The sequence below is a fragment of the Canis aureus genome, chromosome 32 (genome assembly GCF_053574225.1).
Source record: "Canis aureus isolate CA01 chromosome 32, VMU_Caureus_v.1.0, whole genome shotgun sequence".
NCBI lineage: Eukaryota > Metazoa > Chordata > Mammalia > Carnivora > Canidae > Canis > Canis aureus.
Window position 1 is genome coordinate 24,835,834 of NC_135642.1, and position 27,990 is coordinate 24,863,823.

Here is a 27,990-nt window from a genome sequence, read left to right on the forward strand (position 1 = left end):
GGCATGCTATAGCCATGAAAACTCAGTGATGTAAAATAGCAATCTATTTCAGTCCATAAAGTGGTGTGTGTGTTTGTGTGTGTTTAATAGGATACTACTCAGCCATCAAAAAGAATGAAATCTTGCCATTTGCAATAACATGGACAGAACCAATGCTAAGCAAAATAAGTCAGAAAAAGACAAATATCATATGATTTCATTCATATGCGGAATTAAAGAAACAAAAATGATGAACATAGGGGAAGAGAAGGAAACATAAAATAAAAACAGAGAGGGAGGCAAACCATAAGAGACTCTTAACTATAGAGAACAAACTGAGGATTGCTGGAGGGGAGGGGAGGTGAGGAATCCAGTAAATGTGTGATGGGCATTAAGGAAGGCACTTGTTGGGATGAGCACTGAGTATTACATGTAAGTGATGAATCACTGTATTCTACTCCTGAAACTAATGCTATCCTATATGTTAACTAACATGAATTATGAAAAATTTGCAAGAAATAAAAGATATTTCAATCAGTAGTAAGTTTAGGACTAAAGCACAGAGATCTAAGAAACCATATTTTTCCAGGAGGCAAAATTAATTTAAACATATATTTGAGTGTAACTGTGGTGTTTATGTTTAATATAAAAAGTTGCAAATGCGGGGATCCCTGGGTGGCTCAATGGTTTGGCGCCTGCCTTTGGCCCAGGGCGCCGTCCTGGAGTCCCAGGATCAAGTCCTGCATGGGGATCCCAGCGTGGAGCCTGCTTCTCCCTCTGCCTGTGTCTCTGCCTCGCTCTCTTTCTCTCTCTCTCTTTCTATCATGAATAAATATGTCTTTTTAAAAAAGTTGCAAATGCAAGCTAAGTGTTATCACATAAAAACATAATCTTAAGGTATCCAGATGCTCTCTATGTAGTACGATGTTTATCTTTGATTTCAGATCTTTTTTCCATTTTAGTTCAGCAAGATTTTAAATGCCAAAAAAGAAAATAAAACACCAAGATGGAGTTTGCTTTTTCCTCTTTGATGTGAAAGTGGGAGCTGGGAGAAAAGCTATTTAATTAGCATCACTGCATGGTATATACTGTATCTTCTATACCAGAGATCCAAGATCAGGCCCCAGCTTTTCCCTTTAGTGACTTGGACAGGTAACATTTAGGCCCCAGTCTCACCATCTGCAAAATGTACACATTCCTTTTTCTAATATCAAAGCAAGATCTCATAATTAAAGCACTTAGCACAATGCCTGCCACACATAAGTGGTCAAAAATTGTAACCATTCATGACTACCGTGAGTTCCTTCAAATATGTATTAAATAGTTGGAGATAATGAGCAAAGAACAGGTGAGAATCAGGAGGAAAGCACAAGAAGGTCTATAAGAGGAGGAAAAGAGTTCAAGTCAATAAGACACTTCCTGGTTTATTCTACCTACAATCTTTGATGATGTCTAACAACTTAGAGAACTTAATGGAGGTAGGTTACTCCCACTTGGAGTTGTAGATCTTCCAGCTATGATTTTCAACTGTGACATTGCCAGAATGGTTGTCTCGCATGAAGCCATGCCTACTTTTAGAGGGTCCCAGCAAAGATCCATGGAACCAGATTCAAATCCCCTTGTCAGAGGCTTAAGCAGTCTGGCTAAAATGTAGGAGTTACTGGAGAAGTTGTAATAGTTTTCATCTGATATTTTACAGAATGCTTATTGAGGTCTTAAGGGTAATTACCAACTTGAAACATTACATGAATAATCATTACTAAATGTTTATAATATTATTCCCTCACAGAGTGTGCTAAAATTATGGAGGATGAGAAACTAACTCTATTAGTGTGCTTATATAATGGTATATCATAATCTGATAGTAATCAGGATCTATTATCCTCAAAAGCTGCTCTTCTAAAAAGGACTTAAAATAAAGCAATCAGTTCTTTCATCCTGCACCATTTGCCAATGTTTATTCACATAAGCAGTTCTCATTCCTGAAGGAGAAAGTTTGGTAAGCCTCGGCTACTAACGTTGGTGACAAAAGACACATTTCAGAGGCCCAGGTGTTGATTTGAGACACAACTATCTAATTCCAATGGATTTTGAATAAAAAAGATTATATAACAGGCATAGCCTCTGATTAAATTTTCATTCCGTTTTACAAAAATTGATAAATGCATTAAAAAGCACCATATTAGGTGATTTTCATATTCTGTTCCATGGGAAGTGGAATCTCTTATATGTTGCCTTTCTCTTTTGGGAAATAACTGCCTGATCGATATATATTTTCTTCAAATGCTTTTGTTCAATTCCTTTTTTTTTTTTTTTTTTTTTTTTTTTTTTACCCTGGGATAGGCAATGAACAGATTCCACCATGTACAAAGGCTGGTAATCCGATTCAAAGCTATAGCCAACCAAACCTGCTAGATGGGAGGAAAAATATCTAACACAGTATAACACACATGTATCTAACTCACATCTGACTTAAGTAAGCAGCTTCCATAGTTTCAGCACCTGCAAAAGTAGTAAATGAATCAGCTCAGATATATGTACCCAGTGCTCACTTTGCACAGTAATGCAGAGTAAAAATAACCAAGCAAACCACAATTGTACAAAGGCAATTTTGCTAAGTAATAGGAAAAAAAGTAGGATTTTTTTCTCTTGGAAACATTGTCAAAAGAAACAAGGCCTTTTATTGTCAGTTATAAATCTATAGGCAAATAAATAGAACATTTAATACATTGTAATTGGAAATACTAAAAACATTGAAAATTAAAGTGTTTAATTTCTTTTTAAAATCGTATCAAGAGTAGTTTGAATAGTACTTGCCTTTTTCTTATCATGTAACTATAAAGGGCAAACATCTTTTGTATGCCTTGATGGAATGTCATCTTCCTTCCAAAGTTTGGGTCAATTACTGGCATTTTCTCCTTTCTCCTTTCAATATTATAACATATCTCAAGGTTTCTTAAATGTGAAGATTTTCCTCCAATGTCACCTCTGCTAGGACATCTTCATCTTCTTCTTCATCTATTGCCAATCAGTTCACTTCTATGGAGGTCCCCAGCTATTCTTTAGTCTCTCCATTTGTAGGAGTGTCAAATTCCCAAGCTCAGTAATCATGTCAATTAACTCATTTACATTCCATGCAAATTCCACTCTAATCTTATCACTTGTTTCTTTGCTGCACTTGCATTTTTGCTGGTCAGTTCCTTCTTTTGATCATCCATGTTTGAAAATGTTACATCGGTTTATCAATGGGAAACAAGGCATCAACACAACTACACACTTCACTGTGTGTAAACCGAACAGATGGATACCAACAGACTTTGAAAGAAGCAATGTAGTTGATCACTAATGATATATCTGTTACTACAAGTAGTGATTTGTGGACTAAAAATCTAGTAGCAAAGTTTGTACTTTGTGGAACCATACACATAGTACACCATTGTAACTGAAATCTAAACCTGTCTGTTGGGACACAGGCGTTACTTAACTAAACTGTGGAAGCTGAAATCTGGGCATATCACACCATGTAAAGTAAGGACTGCTTGCACATTGAACCAATGAATTGGTCATTTAGTATCTATCAAAGAATATGTGTATTATATAATTGGATATAAAATTATGAATTATTAATGTTTCTCATCATTATAAAATGTAGTTAGGAAGAAAAAAAATCTCCGTAATTAACTATGATACCAGCCATAATGTGGCTACCACGGAGTGGTGTAAACACTTACCATGCTAGCAGGACCTGGAGTTGGCAATTGCAAATAGCATGACTATTAAAGCAATAATGACTATGATAAATGCTTTTAAACTACTCCCTAATTCTACTTGTTTAGGGTTGTAACACATTAAGAAGTCAGTTCTCAAGGCTATGCTTGAGTTGATTGAGCAGTAAATTTCACATTTTGTGTTAGGGAAATGTGTATCTTTAGAGTCTAGTAAATGTATCCACTCAGGCAATTTCACAAAAGTGTTCAAGCACTGCTGAGTACATAAGTATAATTTTTAATGTTTTTCTTTTCCCATTGCAACTGTCTGTATCTCTTTAGGAAACACACATACTCCTACATACACAGACAGCAGGTACATGTAGAAGACTGCAAAAAAGCAATTTGTAAAAGGGGAAAACATGTATCTGTGCATTTAAACAATAGCTTTTAAATGGTTTTAGGCAAGTCTCTTAGGCTGTTATTTGTTTTAAAAGAGTGTAAAATTTTTCCTCCAATGTAAGGGCAGCAAACAAATCCACAGTTTCCTAACTAGAGTTTTATATTTTCTACCATAAAAATCTCTCAAATTCTGTAACAACACAATTAAAAACTTTAACCTGGTGATTAGAAACGCAAATGAAGAAGTGACATCTCCAAGTGAGTGTCCTGATGGAAGGCTCTTCTCAGTTATAAACACATCAAATCAATTACTTGCCTGGCCATCATTTCATGATGTTTACTCTGGGCAGAACCCAGCCACTGCTATATCACTGCTCCTAGAATACATATAGGACAATCCAGACAAGTTTTAACCACAAACCCAAGCACTGAACAAGCTCTGATCCTTAGTAAAATAACAATGACAAATATGCAACCTGGATGCATTTTCACTGTCACTTAGAGGCCTTTTCCCATCAACTGTGATTTCAACAAAAACAAAACAATACTGTTAATCAAGAAGACTCATTTTACCAGATACTTGATTAATAAAAGATTTTACATTATAAAGGAGGAGTTTTCTCTATTAGACATTTGAGGGCTCTAAAAATCTGCTATCTCTATTCTACACAACCCAGAAAGTCTTAGTGAAGAAAGTAGAATTCCAAGGTTTTGAGCAGAACATCCATCATTCTGAAGTTATCTTCTTACAGTCTTTGATCTAGATAACCATAATGTCCATAGTATTTTTCATAATTTTTATATGTGGGCATTCTGCATGAATCTTCAAGGAATTTAATAACTTTTAAATATTCCCTTATTAAGAATTGAATTATTATCATAATAAACTTGGAACCATTTCCTAGCAGTCATTAAATGCAAGACTCAAAATACTCTGCGTATTTTTAAATTATCTCTTTTTACCCTCACCACAGTGCTGCCAAGTAGGTGGTTTTATCCCTACTTTAAAAATAAGAAGGGATGCCTGGGTGGCTCAGCGGTTAAGCATCTGATTTAGGCTCAGGGCGTGATCCTGGAGTTCCGAGATCGAGTCCCACATCAGGCTCCCTGCATGGAGCCTTCTCCTCTCTCTGCCTGTGTCTCTGCCTCTCTCTCTCTCTCTCTCTCTGTGTGTGTGTGTCTCTCATGAATAAATAAATAAAATCTTTAAAGAAATAAAACAAATAAAAATAAGAATATGAATATTCATAGAGTTTTAATTATGTTAGTGAGTAACTGAGAACATCTTCATAATCAAAGCAGAATGAGTCCATTGTCCAGGATTTTCAGTATTTGACAAAATCAAGAATATAGTTGCAGATTATTTATAGGATAAAAAAATGTAAGTATTTTTATAGTAGAGGTATCTGGACAGGGCTTCATAGGTTAACCAAGAAAAGATGTTCCCAAAACGTGGTTTGTCTTGGAAAACATGAAGAAAGTTTTTAAGAATTAGGCTAATGAAAACATCATGGACCAACAACACACATGAAGTAAAAGGTCTTCGGAAGCATTCTAGGAAAGTGCTGGATTTTAGGACTTCATTCATGGTACAGTGAGAGGCAAGTGTTCCCAGAAGAGAATGGAGTGATGAGAATGATCCATCTTTTACACAAATGAGAGGAATTATTTAGAAATAAATCTGACTCTGCCATTCATAGCCAAAAACTTAAGAAACTACTAAGAAACTCTGGGATAATGTCTAAACACTTCTAAATAGCATTTAAGATGCCAAGATTTTCTTAATGGTTTCCTCTTGCTACTCTCTCATCTGTGCTCCATCCATAGGGAACTACTTCCAGTTTCCAGGATGTACCATTCTGTCTGATGAATGTACACTCACACTATTTCCTTGACCTCCTTTGTCTCAAAGATGAACTCCAACTCAGCCTTGAAGAGTCCCCTTAAGGATTTTCTTTTCTATAAAATCCATAACAATTGCTAAGAATTCATATCTATATTTTAAGCCCTGCTCCTCCCCCGAGACTGTCTCATTGTTCCACAAAACAGTGTATTGGGAAAATACTAGAAGCATTTTCATTAAACTTTTGAGCAAATCAGAAACATGAATTCTGTTAACTGAAGTCCTAGCAGGTACATTTCCCAGATGGCACACTTCAAATTAAGATTATTTGGAAAGGATTTAATAAAGAAACTATGTGGAAAGTATGGACAGGGAATATAAGGAAACTAGAAGGAATAGTGAACTATTGACCTGTTGACCATAACAAGGGAGGAAGAAGCAACTAGAACCTGGAAAAATACTGTCACTAGTGAGAGCTGCTTGAAGGAAATTATGATGTTTGGTTGCAAGATTTGGTCAGCACAAGGTGAGCCCATAGGAAGAAGACTAAAGAAAGAAATACCTGACCTGATGCTCTTCCTTCCTTCTAATCTCTTGCCAGGGCTTCCCTTTGGCTAGACCCAAATAGACACTAGTGTATACAAGACAACACTAAAATTATAGATAGCCTCTGGGGACAGAAGGCAGAGTGGAGAAGAAAATGAACTTAGCCAAATGGAGGATAACAAGCACATCTACTTTAAATACTGTCATGTAATGTAGAAGTACAAGTCAATAAAATTAGCCAAGGCAAACGAGAAGTATAAAAACTGTAAAGGAAAAGTGAAATGTTTAATTAATTAAAGATGATTATGTATGTCAACACTCAGAAGAATTAGGTGCAAATCTTTCATTAAAAAATTCAGTTGGTGGGGGCGCCTGGGTGGCTCAGACAGTTAAGCATCAGATTCTTAATTTCAGCTCAGGTCATGATCTCAGGGTCGTGGGAAAAGCCTCATGTTGGCGGGGCTTGGGCATGGAGCCTGCTTAAGATCCTCTCTCTCCTTCTCCAGTTACTCCTCCACCCTCCTTTCTTTCTCTTGCTCTCTCTCAAAAAATCCAACTGGATGGATAAAAATATTCATACACAATCATCACTCCCCTTCCTATTATCAATATAATGGAAGAAGTGGTCCCATTTAAAATAAGATAAAATACCTGGGATAAGCTTTTAAAAATATGCCACATTCTGGAACACCTGCGTGATGCAGTCAATTAAGCAATTGACTCATCATCATGAGATCAAGCCCCACATTGGGCTCTGTGCCCAGGAAGGACTCCACTTGAGACACTCTCTCTCTCTCTCTCTCTCTCTCTGTCTCTCTCTCTTTTACTCTCTCTCTTTCTCCCACTCATGTTCTCTTTCTCTCTAAAATAAATAAATAGGGACGCTTGAGTAGCTCAGAGGTTGAGAGTCTGCCTTTGGCTCAGGGCGTGATCCTGGAGGCCCAGGATCCAGTCCTACATTGGGCTCCCTGCATGGAGCCTACTTCCCCCTCTGCCTGTGTCTCTGCCTCTCTCTCTCTCTCTCTGTCTCTCTCTCTGTGTGTCTCATGAATAAATAAATAAAATCTTAATAAAATAAATAAAATTTAAAATAAATATTTTTAAAGGTCTTTAAAAATATGTCATTCACATAAAGAAAATATAAAACATAATTGAAGTATATAAAAGACAACTTGTATAATAGGAAGACATATTATATTCTTGAATAGGAAGACTTTGTACCAATTTAGTGATGACATAAAACTATCCTATTTTCCAAAAAAAAAGTTCTCGCCTTTGCTTGTGACCACACTTTGTGTTGCACAGATGCCTCCGTTACTGATTTCACAGTCCACATCTGTACTGTATTAGTTACTTGCACCATTAGAAAGTTATTCAGATTTTTAAGACCTGTTGTTGCTCACATTAATCATTTATTAGATTCAAAGCTCTCCTTATTTCCCCAGAAGGTGAAAATGGTGATGCTAGCAGTAGGAAGGATAGGAGAAGGAAGGTGTGGGCTTTTCTTGCCTTATCTTTCTTCTCCTGGTGGTAGTTTTTATGTTATGGAGGAGAAAGCAAAGAGAAGGAAAAGACTATTTCAGCTTCAGTGGTGATCATTTGTAGTCATTGTTTATTTAAGGGATCATTGTTAATGGTTAATGCTATAGGCTGTTCCAGTTCTTTCTCTTTGGGGAAGCAGATGCTTGCTAGACATGACTGGCTGGTGTGAGACTTATTTCCAAATAGTCACTCAAGGCATTAATGGATTCTTCCAAAGCTTCAGACTTGCCCTCTTATTCCTGATGTACCTCACCTGTTTCATCACTCCACATTCCTCTGAGGTGCCTGCACCTTTGCCCCATCTATGACAATTCCTGACAAGGCCAAAGCCCACAACCACATCTTCCCTTTCTTGTCCCCAACTCTGGCACTTCAAAACCATTCAGAAACCATTTCTCATCTTCAAGCAGCCATGGATTTAAGGAGGTAGTCCTGGCATACTCTGTGGCTGGTTGTCCCCTAATTGGCTCAGGTCTTATTGTCTGCTAAGTAAACAACTAATTCAAACCTGAAATTACCATCTTGCTGGTATTTCTAAGGATTAGGAGTATATCTCTTGGATTTTTCTTCCCTTTACCTCAGGTTTAAGAAAAAAGAAAAGAAAAGAGAAAAAGCATTTCCTATCCTCCCTTCACTTTCTATCTTTCAAACCTTTTCTCATCAAATGACTGGGATTGGGCAGGGGGGTCCTTGTGGTGAACTGGCTCTTAGCAGGTCTTGCTGAGAGGTTCTGACCCAAATCAGTGATTTCCTGAAGGTAGAAATTGGGAACCTTTTATTTTCAGCTTTGTCCATTAGTCATTTAGTCATTCAAAAAAAATAAGATTTTTGTTAGTCTCATATATTGCATATAAATTGTTAAGATCTCTGTGGGAAAGCTCACAGAAGAACAAATAGTGTTAAAATATGCATACTACACAAAGTAATCTATACATTTAATGCAATGTCTATCAAAATACTAATAGCATTTATCACAGAACTAGAACAAATAAACCTAAAATTTGTATGGAACCACAAAAGACCCTGAATAGCCAAAGCAATCTTGAAAAGGAAGAACAAAACTGGAAGTATCACAATCCCAGATTTCAAGATATGACTACAAAGCCAGCATAATCAAAACAGGATGGTACTGGCATAATAATAGACAAACAGATCAGTGGAACAGAATAGAAAACCCAGACATAGGGAAGAATATTCCATTGGGAAAAGTCTCTTTAACAAATAATGTTGGGAAAACTGGACAGCTACATAGAAAAGAATGAAACTGGACCACTTTATTACACCATATACAGAAATGAACTCAAAATGTATTAAAGACCTAAATATGAGGCCTGAAATCATAAAAATCCTAGAAAATATTACAGGCAGTAATTTTTCTGACATGACCGTAGCATTTTTTTCCAAATATGTCTCCTGATGCTAGGGAAACAAGAAAAAATAAACTATTGGGACTACATCATAATAAAAAAATTCTTCACAGTGAATGAAACAATCAACAAAATGCAAAGGCACCCTACTTAATGGGAGAAGATATTTATAAATGACATATCTGATAAAGGGTTAGTATCCAAAATATGTAAAGAATTTACACAAGTCAACACTAAAAACAAAACCAAAAAAAAATAAAAACAAATAATCCAATTTAAAAATGGCCAGAAGATATGAGCAGACATTTCTCAAAAAAATACATACAGATGGGCAATAGACACATGGAAAGATGCTCAACATCACTCATCATCAGGGAAATATACATCAAAACCACAATGAGATATTACTTCACACCTGTCAGAGTGGCTAAAATTAAAAACACAAGAAGCAACAAGTGTTAGCAAATATGTGAAGAAAAAGGAGCCTGTGCACTGTTGGTAGGGATTCAAACTGATTCAGCCAACCTGGAAAGCAATATTGAGGTTTCTAAAAAAAGTTAAAAATAGAACTACTCTTAAAAAAAAAAAAAATAGAACTACCCTATGTTACAGTAATTGCATTACTGGGTATTTACCAAAAAAATGCGAGCACAGTAATTCAAAGAGATCATTCACCCTGATGTTCATAGCAGCATTATTTACAATAGCCAAGTTATGGAAGAAGCCCAAGCGTCTATCAACTGATGAATGGATAAAGAAGATATAGTATGTATATACAAGGAATATTGCTTAGCCACAAAAAAGAATGAGATCTTGCCATTTGCAACAACTTGGATGGATCTAGAGGGTATAATGGTAAATGGGATAAGTCAATCAGAGAAAGACAAACACTATATGGTTTTACTCATATGTAGAATTTATGAAATAGAACAAATGAACAAAGAAAAAAAGAAACAAACTGAAAAATGAACTTTTAACTACAGAGAACAGAGTGATGGCTACCAGAGGGGATGAGGGGGGTTGGGTGAAATAGGTGAAGGGGATTAAAAGTACACTTATGATGTAGTGTAGTGTAGTGAGCAGTGTAGTAGTATTGATGAAGCACTATATTGTATACTTGAAACTAATATAATCCTATATGTTAATTAAACTGGAATTTTAAAAACTTTTAAATAAAAGAAGTAAGAATCATCTTTTAAAAATCTCTATGGGACAAAATTAAAATTCCACCTACATTTCATAAGTAAATTTTACTTCCTGAAATTATACTATAAACTTGTAAATATGAGTAATAAGCACTCATTATAGTTTGTTCATAATAGCAAAAGTTTGAAAACCAAAATATGGTTAAATAAATTATGGTATATTCATATAATGGAATAAATGCCAAACATTATTTTAACTCGTTTTAAATATTTTAATGTTTTAACTATTTATAAACATCTCGGGCAGCCCCAGTGGCGCAGCGGTTTAGTGCTGCCTGCAGCCTGGGGTGTGATCCTGGAGGCCTGGGATCGAGTCCCACGTCGGGCTTCCTGTATGGAGCCTGCTTCTCCTCTGCCTGTGTCTCTGCCTCTCTCTCTCTCTCTGTCTCTATGAATAAATAAAATATTTTTTTAAAACCTCAGTGATTCATTTCATGCAAGTATTTATTGAACATTTGTTTGTAGTTAGTGCTGTGATAGACCAGACTATCTTAAAGAAAAAGGGATAGCTTTATACAGAGTGAAATGGAATGATTATTATAATATAGTTTTGGGTGAAAAGATAAAAGGTAAAGGATAGTTAGAACATATGCTCCTATTTGTAGAAAAAAATATGAATGTTGATAGATGTTAATACATGTGTATATATTAAGAGATTGGTGTTATTATTCCTATGTTTCAAATAAGAAAATAAACTTGAAAATATGACAAGATCTAATCAGAGAATGGTATAACTATGATTTGAATTTAAATGTATTTAACCCCAAACCACAGGCACTTTCCAAAACAGTATGTTAACCCTTGACTAAACTTTACCAGGGGAGAGTTGACTATGCCTTTTTATGACATCAGTAGACCTTGTAAATATACATTATAGAACTTATCACACTGTATTTCAGCAATTCATAGGCTGGTCTCTCTTGGCCTACTGTGGGCTTCATGAAAGGAGATATTCTACAGAACCATCTCTGTGGCCCCAGTGCTTTGATATAGTGCATTTAGAAAAACTCTTTTATGAATGAAAGGCAATAGCACACCTTTGCACATAAGCAATTAATAGAACTTAATTAAGCACCTAGTAAGGCAATTGCAAGTTCTTTTCACCATACTACTACTAACAGGGTGTCTTATGAGCCCTGGGACCATACGAAATTTTCGTTCAGTGGACTAAATGATTATACCAAGGCCTAAAACCTGCGTAGCAAATTTAAGTTAGTGAACATTTATCAATACCTATTATATGCTATTGATGAAAAGAACCATTCACTTCCATGAACTCACCTTAAAGTCCCTTATGCAGAAAATGTACATGTCTATTATTAAAGCAGCCTGAAAGTTTGAGCCAGTAAATGTCTGCTTATTTGCAGGTCGCCCCTCCAAAGATTCAGTGGGTCAGATCTCCGTTCATGTGGACATCACTGCTATCCCAGGAACTGGAGAGCATAAAGTCACTGTAAAAGGTATATATCAAGTCCAGATAGATCAAACGGCCTCCTAGACTTTAAGCCTGAGCAATAATATAAAAAAGTAATTGTTTCTTAGATCTGTTTTGTTAAATGTTTAATTATTTTAGAATATGCTCATATTTTTTTCATGAAACCAGAACTTTTTATCTAAAACTGAAAAAAAAAAATCAATGGCACAGATATTTAACCTATATTATCTGAAATATCCAATTGGTTTAAATACATTGGTGATTACATTTCAAAACAATATAGTTTGAACATTTTCTCTCATTGATGCTAGGATATACATTGAACGTTAGTGCTATGGTTGGCTCCATTACTTCTCAAATTTTGTATGTTAAGTCAGTATGTTCTTACTATTCACATTATCTACCTACCTACATATTTACTTCCTTTCTATGTGATTTTCAACAACTGGCTTGATTTTTTTGTTTGTTTGTTTTTTTTTTGTTTTGTTTTGTTTTTTTTTATTTTTATTTTTTATTGGTGTTCAATTTACTAACATACAGAATAACACCCAGTGCCCGTCACCCATTCGCTCCCACCCCCCCGCCCTCCTCCCCTTCTACCACCCCTAGTTCGTTTCCCAGAGTTAGCAGTCTTTACGTTCTGTCTCCCTTTCTGATATTTCCCACACATTAATGACTAGTTCAATCTATTGGTTTTAGATTACAAAAAAACCCTCTCAATGCTGCGGGCATTTTGAAGGTGAAATTTAATGGTTAAGTTCTATATTAACTATTTTAATTATATTTTTAACATTATCAAAGGATGAGAAAAAGTGTACATATGAGCATGTGCATTTATGGGGATCCCTGGGTGGCTCAGTGGTTTAGTGCCTGCCTTCGGCCCAGGGCATGATCCTGGAGGCCAGGGATCAAGTCCTGTGTTGGGCTCCCTGCATGGGGTCTGCTTCTCCCTCTGCCTCTCTCTCTCTCTCTCTCAGTCTCTCTCTCTCTCATCAATGAGAGAAATGAAATAAAATGAATGAAATAAAATCTTTTAAAAAAAGAATGTACATTTAAAAATTCTTTATGATGCCTGAAATTAGGAAACAGCCATAATATTTAACATGAAGTGACTAGTTAAATATAGGATAGAATATCTGTAAAGTAGAATATTTGCAATTGGAAAATATATAATGAAGTAGAAAGATAACCATGATGGACTTCAAAAACATAACTGTTTATCATAACTATGATATATTGATCCCATTCTATATATAAAGTAATTAAATATTGAAAGCATACATACCAGAATATTGTCATTTCCCCTGATAAAATTATAGATTTTATCTTAATCTATTTTCTGTATATTTTCTAGGTATTTCATGATGAATATATCTTCATTTTTTTATATGAAAATATCACATTTTTACTTAAACAAGGATAACTTTTTATCAGTAACAAATGTCATTTCAGTTACAGCTAACTCACCACATCAATGTCACACAGCTTAGAACTGAAAGCCTATTCAAGTATGCATTCCAAGGCGTAAACTGTTTTTTTCTTCAAGGATATTCTTTTTTTAATCAATGGAGTTAGGATGCTATCTGGGGCAAATTATGGCTTCATAAATCATTTTTTAAAAAATTAACTCTAAAAAAATAATTAACTCTAAGGACCAAAGGGAAGGCTATGATTTCACATATTTGTTTGCTAACTCTCTGTATTCCTTTCCGTCTCTGGTTTTTAGTGATTGCTATCAATGACCTACACTGGCAGACCACTGCAATGTTCCGGCCGTTTGTGGAAGTTTGTATACTGGGACCCAACCTTGGAGACAAGAAGAGAAAACAAGGCACAAAGACAAAAAGCAACACATGGTCACCAAAGTACAATGAAACATTCCAGTTGTAAGTCATGACCCGATTCACCTACTCAACCAGGTCATAGCTACTGTACAGCTTAAATTTACTGAGGGGTTCACGGTAGGAATGGCACTGGGCTTTGCTAAGGAAAGCAAAACCTATAGATTGAAGTATTCCTGTTCATCCCTGATCCCAGGCAAATTAAGACAGCTATGTTTTTAGTTCCTTTCCATTGTTCAAGAGCTGTTCAGTGCCTACCATACATCAGACATCATTATTTGGTACATATAACAGAAGGTCTCTGCTCTCACAGAAGTTACTTTCTAGAAATGAGGAACATCAAAATCGCAAACAAAAATTTATCATAGGATAGTACTATACAGAGAATTAAAATAGGCTGATGGAATAGATTATTTGATTGGCTGCTTAGACTGGGTGCTCAGAAAAGCCTCTCTGAGCATGTGACTTTTAAATTGAAATCTAAAGAGGAAAGAAAAAAAGAACCAGTAATGCATGGAAAACAGTTGAGAGCATCTCAGACCAAGAAAAATGGCTAATGCAGAGACTAAGGCAGGAGCATACTTGGCATATTTAAGAAATATTATGTAGTGGACAAGAGAGTGAGATGAAATGAAATTGAAGAAGTAGCCAGAGTATGGGTACAAAGTAGAGGTGCACAGAATTTTGCAGTCAGGGTCAAGGAGACAAGGTTACATTCGAAGTTCAATAGAAGGCCTTGAAGAATTTTCAGATAAGAACATGAATGATCTAATGTATATCCTTAAATGATTATTCTATTTGCTGTATAAAAAATTATAGGAAAACAAGAGCCAACATGTAAAGATAAGTTAGAAGTCTATTGCAGAGGCCAGGCAAGAGATAATACTGACTCACAGAGGGTTGTAGGGAAATAGAAATAAATACTAGAGATGGAAAGAAGTGGAAAGGATTCCAGATATGTACTGGAAGTAGATTCTATAGAACTTGCAATCAATGACTGTAGCACATGAAAGAAAGAATATTTAAGTTAGGCATCTGAAAACACTTAATTTAGGATATTTCAGGACAGATTTACTTACAAAGGAATTTACTAGGATGTGAGACTTGAAGGACTATATGCAATAGTGATGTAAACTGGAGCTGGTAGTGGTTAGGCTATTACCCCTACTGTGCATGTAGGAGAAGAAAATGAGTTACTAAAATTGGGGGGAAAAAACTTCATGTGTCATCAGTCACCTCAAAAAGAGCAGTGGCCTTCCATGGAGGGAAACATTATTATAAGGGCAGCATCACACACAAGAAGCCAGAGAAATAGACTCTGACCTCATTCTCATCATTACTTCTGACTTTCTGAAAGTGCTCCCTGTTGACCAAAACCAACTGGAAGACACGGTATGAAGAATTTAATTGATTACAGTCCTTCCAGGTCCATATTCTATTGCAAAGTATGAGGAGAATGATGAAAAGTATATCCATTTGAGGCAAATGGAAGTTGTCTGGCACTGAAATCAAAGATGACCTCTAGGTTTCTGGCATAAGCAATTGGGTATATAGTGATTTCCTGAGGTTGGGGGAATTGGGACAAAAGAGGAGATCAAAGATTGTTCTAAATCTATTGATTTGGAAATGTCTAAGTTACATTCCAGAAGGGATATCAAATATAGAGTTAGATCTAACTTGAGAATTATCTGCATATAGATGTAATTGCATAAATCTAGATGAGCTGAACTGGGGGTAGAGAAGAAAAGATGATCCAGGATCAAGCCTTTGGGGTTTAGACATGTACACACACCTTAGCTTACCAAAACAGTTTTCTCACTGGTTTGGTTCTTTGCTTGTTGGTTTTGCATTCTTATTTTCCCAGAGACTTTTCAGCACACTAAGTTCTGAATACTAAACTCTGTTACCACTCATTAAAACTTAACCATCCTACCAAATCTCTTAAAATGGCTGTAATAGATTAACATATTCATAATCCATGCTAATAAACCAGCTCACAAGATTCCATGTATCTGTCCTCTAAATTACACACAAAAAAATTTGATCCAGTTAAAATGTCTTCTAAAAGTTTCTAGGAATTACTTGAATCATGCAAAATTCAGATATAATACTGTGAGGTACAAAGACCAAGCATGATTCTGGGAAAAGGAAGCATTTTGATGCATTTTATTTTTTTAAGATTTTTTAATTTATTTATTCATGAGAGACAGACTGAGAGAGAGAGAGAGAGGCAGGCACAGGCAGAGGAAGAAGCAGGCTCCATGCAGGGAGCCCGATGTGGGACTCGATCCCAGGACTCCAGGATCATGCCCTGGGCTGAAGGCAGGCGCTAAACCACCGAGCCACCCAGGGATCCCCTTGATGCATTTTAATTCACAAGATCTGGCTCCTATTATATTTCGCTGTTCTGTTCTTACCCATCATGCTTCCATCTTCTTTCACATTATCTCAGGTTGTCTCTAAAATAAGTAAGTACACACTTCAGTTATCAGTGTTGCCCAGAAACAAAATGTGACTGCAAAATGTTTGATCTAAAAATGTCACTTAGAAAAGGAAGGGATTTTGAAGCTTGTACTGCTGAGGAACAGATGTGCATTCATTAGAAAGTCAAGGATATCTGAGGATGAAGTAAAATAAGGGACAGGAGAGGATTATTCTCAGTGTTGACCTCTCAGCCTTCTTCATTATACTCAGTTCTGCACTGCCAGGTTGTTGTTAGTAGAGGCCATCCTCAGCCCCACACTTGACAGGTGTCTAACTGTTGCCATCAGAAAGAATCGGCATTGAAGCACCACACTCTACTGGAACTGATTCACTCTGGGGATTTGTATCTAATTTGGCATTTTTGAATAGTCTTGTTGTCTGTGTTAGCTTGATAGTCTGTAGTGTGTATTCCCTCGAGAAAAAGGCTCCTAGATTTAATAGCATATCCAAGAGTCTGAGATAAAGAAAAGAGTATGTAATAATTGATGTTGAAATGGCATAGAAATTCTTGCAAGAACTACCCCTTGCCTTGGCCTAGCCCCCACAATTCCTGCCAAACCCATCTCACCCCTATATCAGTGGGAAGACCACACCTCCAAGAAGTGTAACATATTTTAATTAAAGTTTCTATTAGTATGCTTAATATCAAGACAGTAAAGCATATTCAGATTGATTTCCTATTTCTTTCTAGGCAAAGACATTTTTAAATTAGATTGCTAAGTAATATCTATATAAAAACAACTTAAATAAAATGTGAATGATATTTGCATCAGAGCTAAAATACATCATACTCCATTTTGCCAAATAACATTCTGAGTAATGTAGAAACATTTTAACAGTATTTTAGAACCATATTGATCCCTAGGTGAAGTAAAAGTTTTGCTCAAAATTCTTATTTTTAATCCACACAGCATTCTGGGTAATGAAAACCGGCCAGGGGCCTATGAACTTCATCTCTCAGTTAAAGATTACTGCTTTGCCAGAGAAGATAGAATTATCGGAATGACAGTAATTCAACTACAGAACATAGCAGACAAGGGAAGCTATGGAGCATGGTATCCCCTTCTGAAAAATGTCTCTATGGATGAAACTGGCTTGACGATCCTTAGAATACTCTCTCAGAGGACCGGCGATGACGTGGCTAAAGAATTTGTAAGACTGAAATCTGAGACGAGATCTGCCGAAGAGAGCGCTTGAAACAAATACTGCAAGATATCATCTTTGACAATTCATAAATTCCGACTACTGCATGCGTGTGCAAATACATGGGAATGTTTAGTTCACCACGTGTCAGTGTTTGCCAGTAATCCAGTACAATGTCGACAAAGTATGTGGAAAACCTCCTGAACTTTTATACCAGTTCTGGTCTTTGGGAAATAAATGTTCCATGAAGTGCCAAAATTATGATGTAAAGTGAAATATCCAGAGTATCTTTTAAAATGTTTCATTTCATTACCAACTTCTCATCCTTTAAACATACTAAAATATACAATTCTTTTGGTTTATCCATTGTCTTTGTTAAATTAGCTTATATTGCTCATAGATCAGAAAGCATTTGTTACCAATTCTGTTTTATTTAGACTTACCTCATTGTAGATGTCATACAAATAACCTTTTCTATCATAACTAGAAATACAGTCACTTCTAGAAAGTGTTTGTAATTTTATAGTTGCAGATCTATTGTGATGATTTTTGCATACAAATTAAAATAGAAAAGGTGGGAAATATTTTATGCTGACCAGTTTCCAACCTTTCTGAAATATCACTGTGAAGAAATGCTATTAAAGCAAACTTATACAAAGCAATGCTAAATAGAGTTTGTTAACAATGTTTGATATATTGACAAAACTTTGTTCTTTAAAACTGCCAAGGTCACATCACATTTGTAAAAAAAAAAGATAAGTTGATACATTTACCATCTAGCATTATGTCTTGCCTTTACCAAATTTCATTCTTTAGAAAGTCATAGGATTAAGGGTTTAGAGACGCAGTGGAAGGTTTGTTTCTTCAAATTACCTATAATAAGTAACTCTACTGTTAGGGTTTTCCCTCTGACAGTTATGACTATCTCCTTATTTACTTAGCACTTTAATCAGTTAAATGTTTTTTTTTCTTTTTAAAAATATTCAATGATTTACACTGAATGCAGCATTACTATATATTGCACTGGAGCAAAAAGACATGTCTTCATCTATTTAGTGAAAAATGTAAAATAAGATCTGAAGAAACTGCTTATTATTTTGTAATTTATATTATTTATAAGCCCCAAATGCATCAGATACAATAGAAAAACAAGTTAATACAGCTTGGTACATTAAAATATAACTAGATTGGATTTTGAATATGAAGTAGTTTATGAATATTTGCATTTTCTGTATTTTTATGGTTTGATTTTTTAGAGTCTGTAATCTAAATACTTGGCTGTAGAGCAGTACCTTGTAATTGTAACTTATGGTCATAACTGTTAGTGGACAACGTACACATGCAGAAACAAGAACCTGTCGCAATGATTATGTTTTGTGAACAAGCTGGTCTGCTATGTTAAGGACAGATATGACTAGTATCATGACTCTCAGAATCATTTTGCTACTGGGTGTGAAAACAGACCAGTGAGATCCACAAATTCATGTTAAATTGTTAGGCAATTGCTTTGTTAATGACTTCTCCAAACGCATAGTACAATGCTATCCTCTGGCATATGCATTAATAAATGGATGTATATTGAACCCATGCAACACTGTTGTATTTTCTGCCTTTTTAATTTATACAGCCGAATTCATTACTTAGGAATAAAAACCCCAGACTCTTTTTTACTGGACAGAACACTTTTTACATTATTTGGTTCTAATGTCTCATTAAAACTGGAGAAGATTTTTTCAGGCATTGTGTTCATGGAAACAGCTACCCATTACAAGATAATGACATTGAACATAAGGAAGAACTTCCATATCTACCTCTATGTCCCTGAATACTGTTCAGCCCCAAGAGGGAAATACAACATTTAACAGATAAACAGGCAATAGTCTTTAATTCTAGATTCATCTTATAATTGAATCAGAACACTGACTTAGGCTCTATAGGAGCACATTGTCATCAAGCATGCTACAGTTGAAGAACTGGCAGTTTGGGTTCACATTGATCACTTCAAAAAATTATGAGCTAAGCGTTTTTTTTCCAGCATTTACTTAGATCTATTCTCCCTTTTTTTTTTTAATACCATAGTATACAACATATATCAAATGCTAATAGTGGCATTGTGAATCGAGTCTATTAATATTGAAAAATACAGGTAATAACTTAGAAATAGTTCTAAATTCTGCAGGCTTTGTTGTTTCTCCCAAAACACAAGTCTTTCTGTTATCTCCAAAACAGAGCCTATTATGTTTATATACCCAAATTAGTAATCACGCAGTTCACAGCTACCACTGTCAACTGTAGGATCCATTAAAATGTATGGTAACTTAGCTTATTCTAGATAAGATGCACAAAGACAAAGCTCTGTTATTCATCTACAGATAAACCTCACATAAGAAGTTCTTAAAAAAAAACACACACACACATGAAAATCAAATTTGGCTAAAATGAAGTACTTAAAACCATAGCAGAGCACTTACTATTTAAAGGAGCTCTGATGAATGATCATTTATGTAATCAGATGTCCCCATCACAACCTGTTCCAATTCATCTATTTCTAGGATAATTTATATATTGAATTTCCCTTAAATGAGGCACATTTATAAATGACAATTCTGGCTTAATGTTTTTCATTTGGCTTTTTTAAAAAAATGCTTGAAGTAAGCTTTACTTTCTCCTTTTAATTTCTCTAACTTATATAAAGATGACTGCACTACCTTTTTCATGAAATAATAGAATAACTTCAATCTTTACATTTGAATAATAAAAAATAATCATTTATAAGGAGTCAGAAACTATCTGTGTAGGGATAGCCGATTCCCACATACCCCTGCAGAATTCTTGGACACAGGGAGGAGACTGCCTTCCCTGGCATTACCTGTGCTTACATTCAATCCAGCCCTTTGAAACAGCTGGCCCTTGCTCCCTGACTTCCAGCCCTCCAAGGATTGGTGATCTCTCTGGTTGAGGCTTCTGTATTTTTTTTTATCAAAAACTAAGATATATGGCTACAGGAGAATAAATTTCAATTTGTGAATATCACATTAGATATATTTTAAATTGTCCTTTTTTCCCACATCATTATAACTTTGAAATCAGGATATATTTTATAAACTTTGGCACATTATAGTTTGATGTTTCTCTCCTTAATAGTATATTAAAAATAGTTCATATTGCAATGAATCACTTCTTAGTATATTTACAAAGACTTATAAATGTAGAAAACATAATGGTTAGCTATCTATTTAACACATTATATATCTTAAATTACATATACTCTGTGGGTATACATTTGTGTTTTGACAGATTCATAGAATCGTGTTTGTTGAATATTTTTACATGTATATTCAGGAGCTATATTGATCCCTGGTTCTCTTTTCCTGTATTTCTTATGTCTTATTTTGGTATCAGGATATTTATGGCCTCCTAAAATGTACTGGGACTTGTTCCCTACATTTCTACTTTCTGGGAGAGATTATTTAGAAGTTATTTAAATGCCCCCTTAAAATTTGGTACAATTCAACTCTGAAAACATGTGGACCTAGATTTCTTCTTCGTTGAGAGGTTTGAAACACCAAATTCAACTACCTTAATAAACATAAAACTATTAAAGGTATCTATTTCTCCTTCAGTGAGTTTAAATTTGTGTCTTTTAAGGAATGGCTCCCTTTCATTGCCTTGATCAAATTTATGAACATTAAGTTTCTGTAGTATTCCTTAATTATCCTTTAATGCCTGTAGGATCTGTGCTGATTTTCCCTCTTTTAATTTTATATTGATATTTTATATTTTGCCTCTATTTATTGGTCAATCTAGCTAAGGACTTAATCTAGTTCATTCATCTTTTAAAACAACTAGCTTTGATTTCATTGATTTTTTAAAATTTTTCTGCTTTGAATTTCAATGTCTTCTGTATTATTTTCTTATCTCTGCTGATGAGGTCTTTTCTACTTCTAATTTACTAAATTGGGAGCTTAGATTGATTTGATACCCTTTGTCTTTTAAAATTTAGGCATTAATGCCACAAATTTTCTTTTAAGCAAGGCTTTAGCTTTATTTCCCAAATTTGGTATGTTGTATTTTATTTTTATTAAGTTAAAAATATTTTCTAATCTCCCCATAGCATCTTCTTTGATGCATGAGTTACATATTAAATGTCTTATTATATGTCCAAATACTTGGGAAATTTTTCAAGTATTCTTCTGTTACTCATTCTAGTTTGATTCCATTATAGTAAAAAATATATGCTTTTATGATTTAACTTTTTACAGTTTAGTATGATTTATTTTTATGACCCAAGATATGCATGGTGAGTGTTCTATATGCACAGGGAAAGAGTGTATTTTGCTGCTGTTGGTAAGAAGTTCTACAAACAAGTGAAATTTGTTGGTAGTGTTCTTCAAATCTTCAATATTTTACTGATTCTTCGCCTCTTTGTTCTATCAATTACTGTGAGAAAGATGAAATCTTCAAATATAATTGAGTCTATTTATCTTTTCATTTCTGTTTTGCTCTGTATATTTTGAAATTCTGTTGTTAGGTATATACACATTGAGGAATGTGAGGTTATCTTGGTGAATTAACTGTTACCACTATATGATGGTGTCACTCTTTTTTCCTGGTTATTTCCCATAATCTAAATCTATAATAACTTATATTAGCATAGCTTTCTTTTAATTAGTGTTTAAGTGGTATGCTTTTTTCCCTTTGTTTTTCTTTTAAACAATTTCACAATCTTTAAAGTATGACACTTGTAGATAGCACATATCTGCATCATTTTTTAATCCAGTTTGACAATCTCTACTTAATTATTGTACTTACCATTTTACAAAGGTAATTAATTGGATTTTTTTTATGGCCAAAAACCTGAACTGAGAAAGCTAAAAGGAAAAGACTCATGATGCATTGGTCTTTTGCTTCCTTTACAGAAAGGCAGTTAGGCTACAAAAGTTTGAAAGATTATATATATTCAAGCTGTAAACGCATCTTACTGTTACATCTGGAAAAAAGATATGATAGATCATAAACTTTAAGAACTGAGAGGAATAGTGTAGATCATTTTATCAAAATTCTTCATTTAGAGTAAGCAACTGAGAATATGAGAGATGTAATGACTAGCCTAATATCAGCCTAATATCCTAGTCTAAGAGAAACCTGAAACACAGAAGAGCTAATTTTCCTAAAGCTATTTTCCCTATCCCACTCCAGTACACTGTCTGAGGCACTTCTTATGACTGAGATTAGTCCTCAAGTGGTGGCCTTCATAAAGCAAAAGAATTAACTTGGTCCAAATTATGTTTATAGATCAAGGTGGTATCTAAATTAATTACATATTCTTTTACCTATGATATTAGATTTTTGAGTAGTCTATCTTTAAAATGGAGCATTATAGAATCATACGGTATTTCTAGATTTAATTTTTTGAGGAACCTCCTGGATTTTTTTTTTGAAGATTTATTTATTTTATTAGAGAGAGTGAGCAAGTGTGTGAGCATGCACAGGGGGAGGGGCAGAAGGAAAGGGAAGAGAGAAGCAGACTCCCCCCTGAGCTTGGAGCACTACATGGGGCTCATCTCATGACCATAAGATCATGACCTGAGCCAAAATTAAGATTTAGGTCCTTAAACAACTGAGCCACCCAGGTGCCTCCTGTTATTCACAGTGGCTGCACCAACTTACATTCCCTTCAACAGTGCACAGGGCTACTTTTTCTTCACATTATCATGAGCACTTGTCCTTTCTTGTTTTTTTATGTTAGCCATTCTGACAGGTGTCAGGTGATACCTATTGTTATTTTGATTTGTATTTTCCTAATGATTAGTGATGTTGAGCACTTTTTCATGTGTCTATTTGCCGTCTATATGCCTTCTTTGGAAAAATATCTCTTAAGATCTCATCCCTATTTTTAATTGGATTGTTTCTTTGATGAGTTGTATAAGATCTTTATGTATATTAATTCCTTATTATATATATATCATTTGCAAATATCTTCTTCCATTCAGAAGATTGTTTTTTCATTTTGTTGATGATTTCCTTTACTGTATAAAAGCTATTTATTTTGGTGTAGTCACAACAGTTTAGTTTTATTTTTGTTTCCCTTGCCTCTTGAGCCATGTCTAGAAAAAATGTTGCTACGGCCAATGTCAGAGAAATTGTTACATATGTTCTAATAGTTTTATGGTTTAAGGTCTCACATTTAGCTCTTTAATCCATTTTGGGTTTATTTTTATGTATGGTACAAGAAAGTGGTCCTGTTTCATTCTTTTTCCATGTAGCTATACAGTTTTCCCAGCACCATTTGAAGAGACTGTCTTTTCCCTATTGTATATTATTGTCTGCTTTGTCACAGATTAACTGTCCATATAAGCATGGGTTTATTTCTGCGCCCTCTATTTTTTTCCAATGATCTATTTGTCTATTTTTGTGCCAGTACCATATTGTTTACTACAGCTTTGTAGTATATCTTGAAATCTGGAATTGTGATACCTCTGTCTTTGTTCTTCTATTGAGTATTTAGCCAAAGAAAATGAAAACACTAATTTGAAAAGATACATGCACCCCTATGTTTATTGCAGCATTATATACAATAGCCAAGATATTGAAGCAGCCCAAGTATCCATCGATAGATGAGTGGATAAAGATGTGGTATACATGCGCACACATACAGACACACACACACACAAATATTACTTATCCATAAAAAAATTATTTCTTGCTATTTGCAACAACATGGATAGACCTAGAGTGTAGTATGCTAATTAAAATACATCAGATAGATGAAATCATATGTCTTTTCCTTCTCAGTGTGTGGAATCCAAAAAACATCCCAAAACAAACAAAAAGTAGAATCAGAGAACAAACATGGTTGTCAGAGGGAAGTGGGGGTGAGGAAACGGGGAAAATGAGTGAAGGGGAGTTGGAGACACAGACTTCCAGTTATGAAATGAATAAGTCATGGGAATAAAAGGTACAGCACAGAGAATATAGGCAGTGGTATTAGAATCGCTTTGTGTGGTGACAGATGGCAGCTACACTTGTGATGGGTATAGCATAACATATAGAATCATTATGTTGTATACTTGAAACTAATATAACACTGTGTATTAACTATACTCTAAAAAAATTGGCATTGTAGGAAGAAAATAAAATATGCATAAGATGCAATAAACAGCATACATTGTAATGATGATGGCAACAAAGAGAGGTAAATAATGAGAGAAAATACTGCATTTGGAGTAGGATAATCCTCTGTTTGTAGAGAGCTGTCTTGTGCATTGTAGGATGTTTAGCAGCATCCATAGCCTCTACCCTAGGTCAATATAATTATGATCTTCACCTTAGAAACTGGCAAGAACCACCCAGCACTCTGAAGGCTAGTTTAATACTGTTAAACCAGGTATAAACAGGTTAGCTTCATGACAAATCTCTCTTCTGTCCCCCACCCTTCTAAACTCCCAGGGCTTAAAAATTGCAACCTAAACAAACTGGTTCCCGCCAGTGTTACTTCTGAGAGTTCAGAGATAAACCTCTCACAACCAAAAGTTTCCTATTGGGGCACTGCCCTGTAGAACTTGGTAACAGTGACTCTTTAGTGCCAAAGATTGTCCTGGGGCTCATCTCTCCCTTCTTTAACACACAGGGAGGCACTATGTTTTGTTAGAGTTTATCTTCTACAATAATTTGCAGGAAAAAATATTCCATTTAAAGTTCTAGTGATTATAGTTTTTTCCCCAAATAGTCAAGAAATTTGACACATTTATTTCTTGGGGATTTTGTTTTGTCTGTTGATTGGTTTGGTTTGATTTATTTTTCAGTCTCCTGATCTTTCTTAGACTGCCATTTTTTGTTTTGTTTTGTTTGTTTTCCTGGAGCGATGAGCCCTGTTATTTAAAATATGAAAATTTTCAAGGTCAAAATAATTTTATGCTATCATTATAATCCTGTTCAATCAAATACTTGAATTTTCTATGTCAACATTTCTCCCACAAGTGGTTCATTATGTTATTCAATTCTTCTTTGTGGTTTATTGGCCTCAATACCTGATAACTAATCACTGCCATTAGTTGAGTGATAGAATATGCCAGCCACTATTCTAAACGCTTTGAATGCATCAACTTATTTAACCTTCACAATATCATTATGAGATTGGTATTATAATGACCATTGTAAAATTAAGAAAATTGTGGCTTAGAAAGACTAAGTAAATTGTCCTATGTCATGAAAGAATGTTTTCAGGAAATCAAGATTTAAACTCAATCCAATCCCAATTTAAATTAAAGGCAAAAGAAAATCTCTAAGAACAAAGAGGAACAATGATATAAGTACCATGAACATTCACCTAACAGTACAGATATATATCAAAATATATTTAAGCAACAACCTACAAACCAAGAAAAAAAACAGAAAATACAGTTTGAAAATTTAATGATACCATCCCAGAAATTCATAAATCCTCCAAAATAGTCTTAGATATCAATGATATCAACAACGTGATTAGTGAGTCCATGCTATTAAATACATATAGAGAATTCTATATCATACAAGTGGGAAATATAAATTGCTCTTCAGCAGAAGCAGAACATTTGGGAAAATAGCTAATAGGCTACAAAGGCAAACTCAATATATTCTAAAGGATCAATAATACATGGACTGTGTTCATTAACCATAAAATAAAGGTATAAATTAATAACAAAAGGAGAGCTACAAATTATATATTTGAAAACTAGTGTATTATCAAATAACCTGACTTATGGAAGAAAGAAGAACAAGGAATATTTGAAGCTGAATTATCATAAAAACATATGTCAGAATGTGTGTGAAAGCAATATGTAAGAGTAATTCTATAGCCCTAAATGCATTTATTTTAAAAACAAGAAATGATATTACTTGTTGGATTTAAGTATCCAACCCAAGAAGTTGAAATATAAGTAGGAGAGTAGTCCAAAGATGCAACAAAGAACAAAGTACTAAAATTAAGGTTTAAAAAATTAGAGACCTCAGAGGTTTCCTGCAAAAGAAAATCCCTATAGTTTAACAAAATCAAAACCTAGGATGCCTGAGTGGCTCAGTGGTTGAGCATCTGCCTTTAGCTCAGGGCATGATCCAGAAGTCCTGGGATTGAGTCCCTCATCTGGATCCTTGTGGGAGCCTGCTTCTCCCTCTGCCTACGTCTCTGCCTCTCTCTGTGTGTCTCTCATGAATAAATAAATAAAATCTTAAAAAAATCAAAACCTAGTTCCCTGAGACGATTTATAAGATAGATAAATCTTTGACCAGACTAACCAAGAAAAACAAGAGAGGAGATATTGCTGTGTGAAATATAGAATGAAAAGAGGAACTATGGACACAATAGAAATATGGTAATAATAAAGGGAATAATAAAAATAATCTAATGGATAAATGAAATGGATAAATTCCTAGAAAAAATATAAAATGCTAAAACTGGCTGAAACATCTATAAAACCTCAAACTCTTAAGCATTTAAAAATTTTGAAAAATTTATCAAATTTACCTCCTAAAAATTCCAGTGAGTGGTAAACTGGTATAGGCACTTGAAAAAGTAAGTGGTCCACTCCATGGGCTTTATATCCCAAAGAAGCTCTCACACAGGTCTAAATATATAAGACTAATTATATGAACATGCCACACAGGGATAGAGTGTAAAACACATGTTTTTTTTTTAAGTATGAAACAAAATCTAGAACTTGTTATTTATATTAATAAAGAAACCTCATGCGGTTAATTAAAAATACATATTTTAAAATGGCACATGTGAAAAAAACAAAAAAAATATCTTGAGATGGTTGCAATTCAGAGGATTAGGGTCCATTATGGCAATGGAGACTAGAGATTAAGTAAACTTTAAAAATCTTTTAGAAAGTATTTGGGAAAAACTTTAAAGATTCTTCTTTCTAACCATATATTTCTATTTGAATCACCATACATACTCTAGATATCAGATTTCCACTAAAAGGAAAATCGCATTATACTAGTGTTTCAATTTTAGGATTAATGTTCCTGAAAAAAATTTTAATTTTGGTATAATGCTATTACTCTTATATCTGAAAATAGTTTTGTTCTCAAATATTAATCAATTCTAAGCAACATAAATGCTAATGACTTCCTTTACTACATTGTCATTATTTTGGAAAATTTTCAAATGTCACAAAAGTCTATTACCGGAGTTCATAACTTATTCACCTATTCCCACTGTTTCTTTCTCATGGACCCCTCCTTACAATGTGGAAAAGTCTAGGCACACAATTAAATCATTGCTATTGTTGCAGTTTATTGTCACCACAGCTAGCATGTCAGAGATCAGTATTATTACTTATATATTACTTTTAAATTTATTTTTAATTAAATGTCACTAAAGAAATTGGGTATTTTTTATTGTTGTTTATGAAATGGTAATACATTTAGTTTGGGAGGCTAAACTATTGTTGTTCTGATCTCTATTTCATTTATTTCCACTCTACTCTTTAGTTCTTTCCTTGTGCTAATTT

General features: G+C 34.5%; 1 protein-coding gene across 7 annotated transcripts in view; it reads left to right on the forward strand.

Moving 5' to 3' along the window:
• UNC13C (unc-13 homolog C) overlaps nucleotides 1-19,086 on the forward strand; it is a 586,284-nt gene extending 567,198 nt beyond the window's left edge. For all 7 annotated transcript variants that reach the window (XM_077881171.1, XM_077881173.1, XM_077881169.1 and 4 more), the window contains 3 exons: nucleotides 11,959-12,051; nucleotides 13,753-13,912; nucleotides 17,263-19,086. In XM_077881171.1, coding sequence (XP_077737297.1) covers nucleotides 11,959-12,051; nucleotides 13,753-13,912; nucleotides 17,263-17,548 — 539 coding nt within the window. In that variant the 3' untranslated portion in view covers nucleotides 17,549-19,086. The remainder of the gene's footprint in view (nucleotides 1-11,958; nucleotides 12,052-13,752; nucleotides 13,913-17,262) is intronic.
• The last annotated feature ends 8,904 nt before the right edge of the window (nucleotides 19,087-27,990 follow it).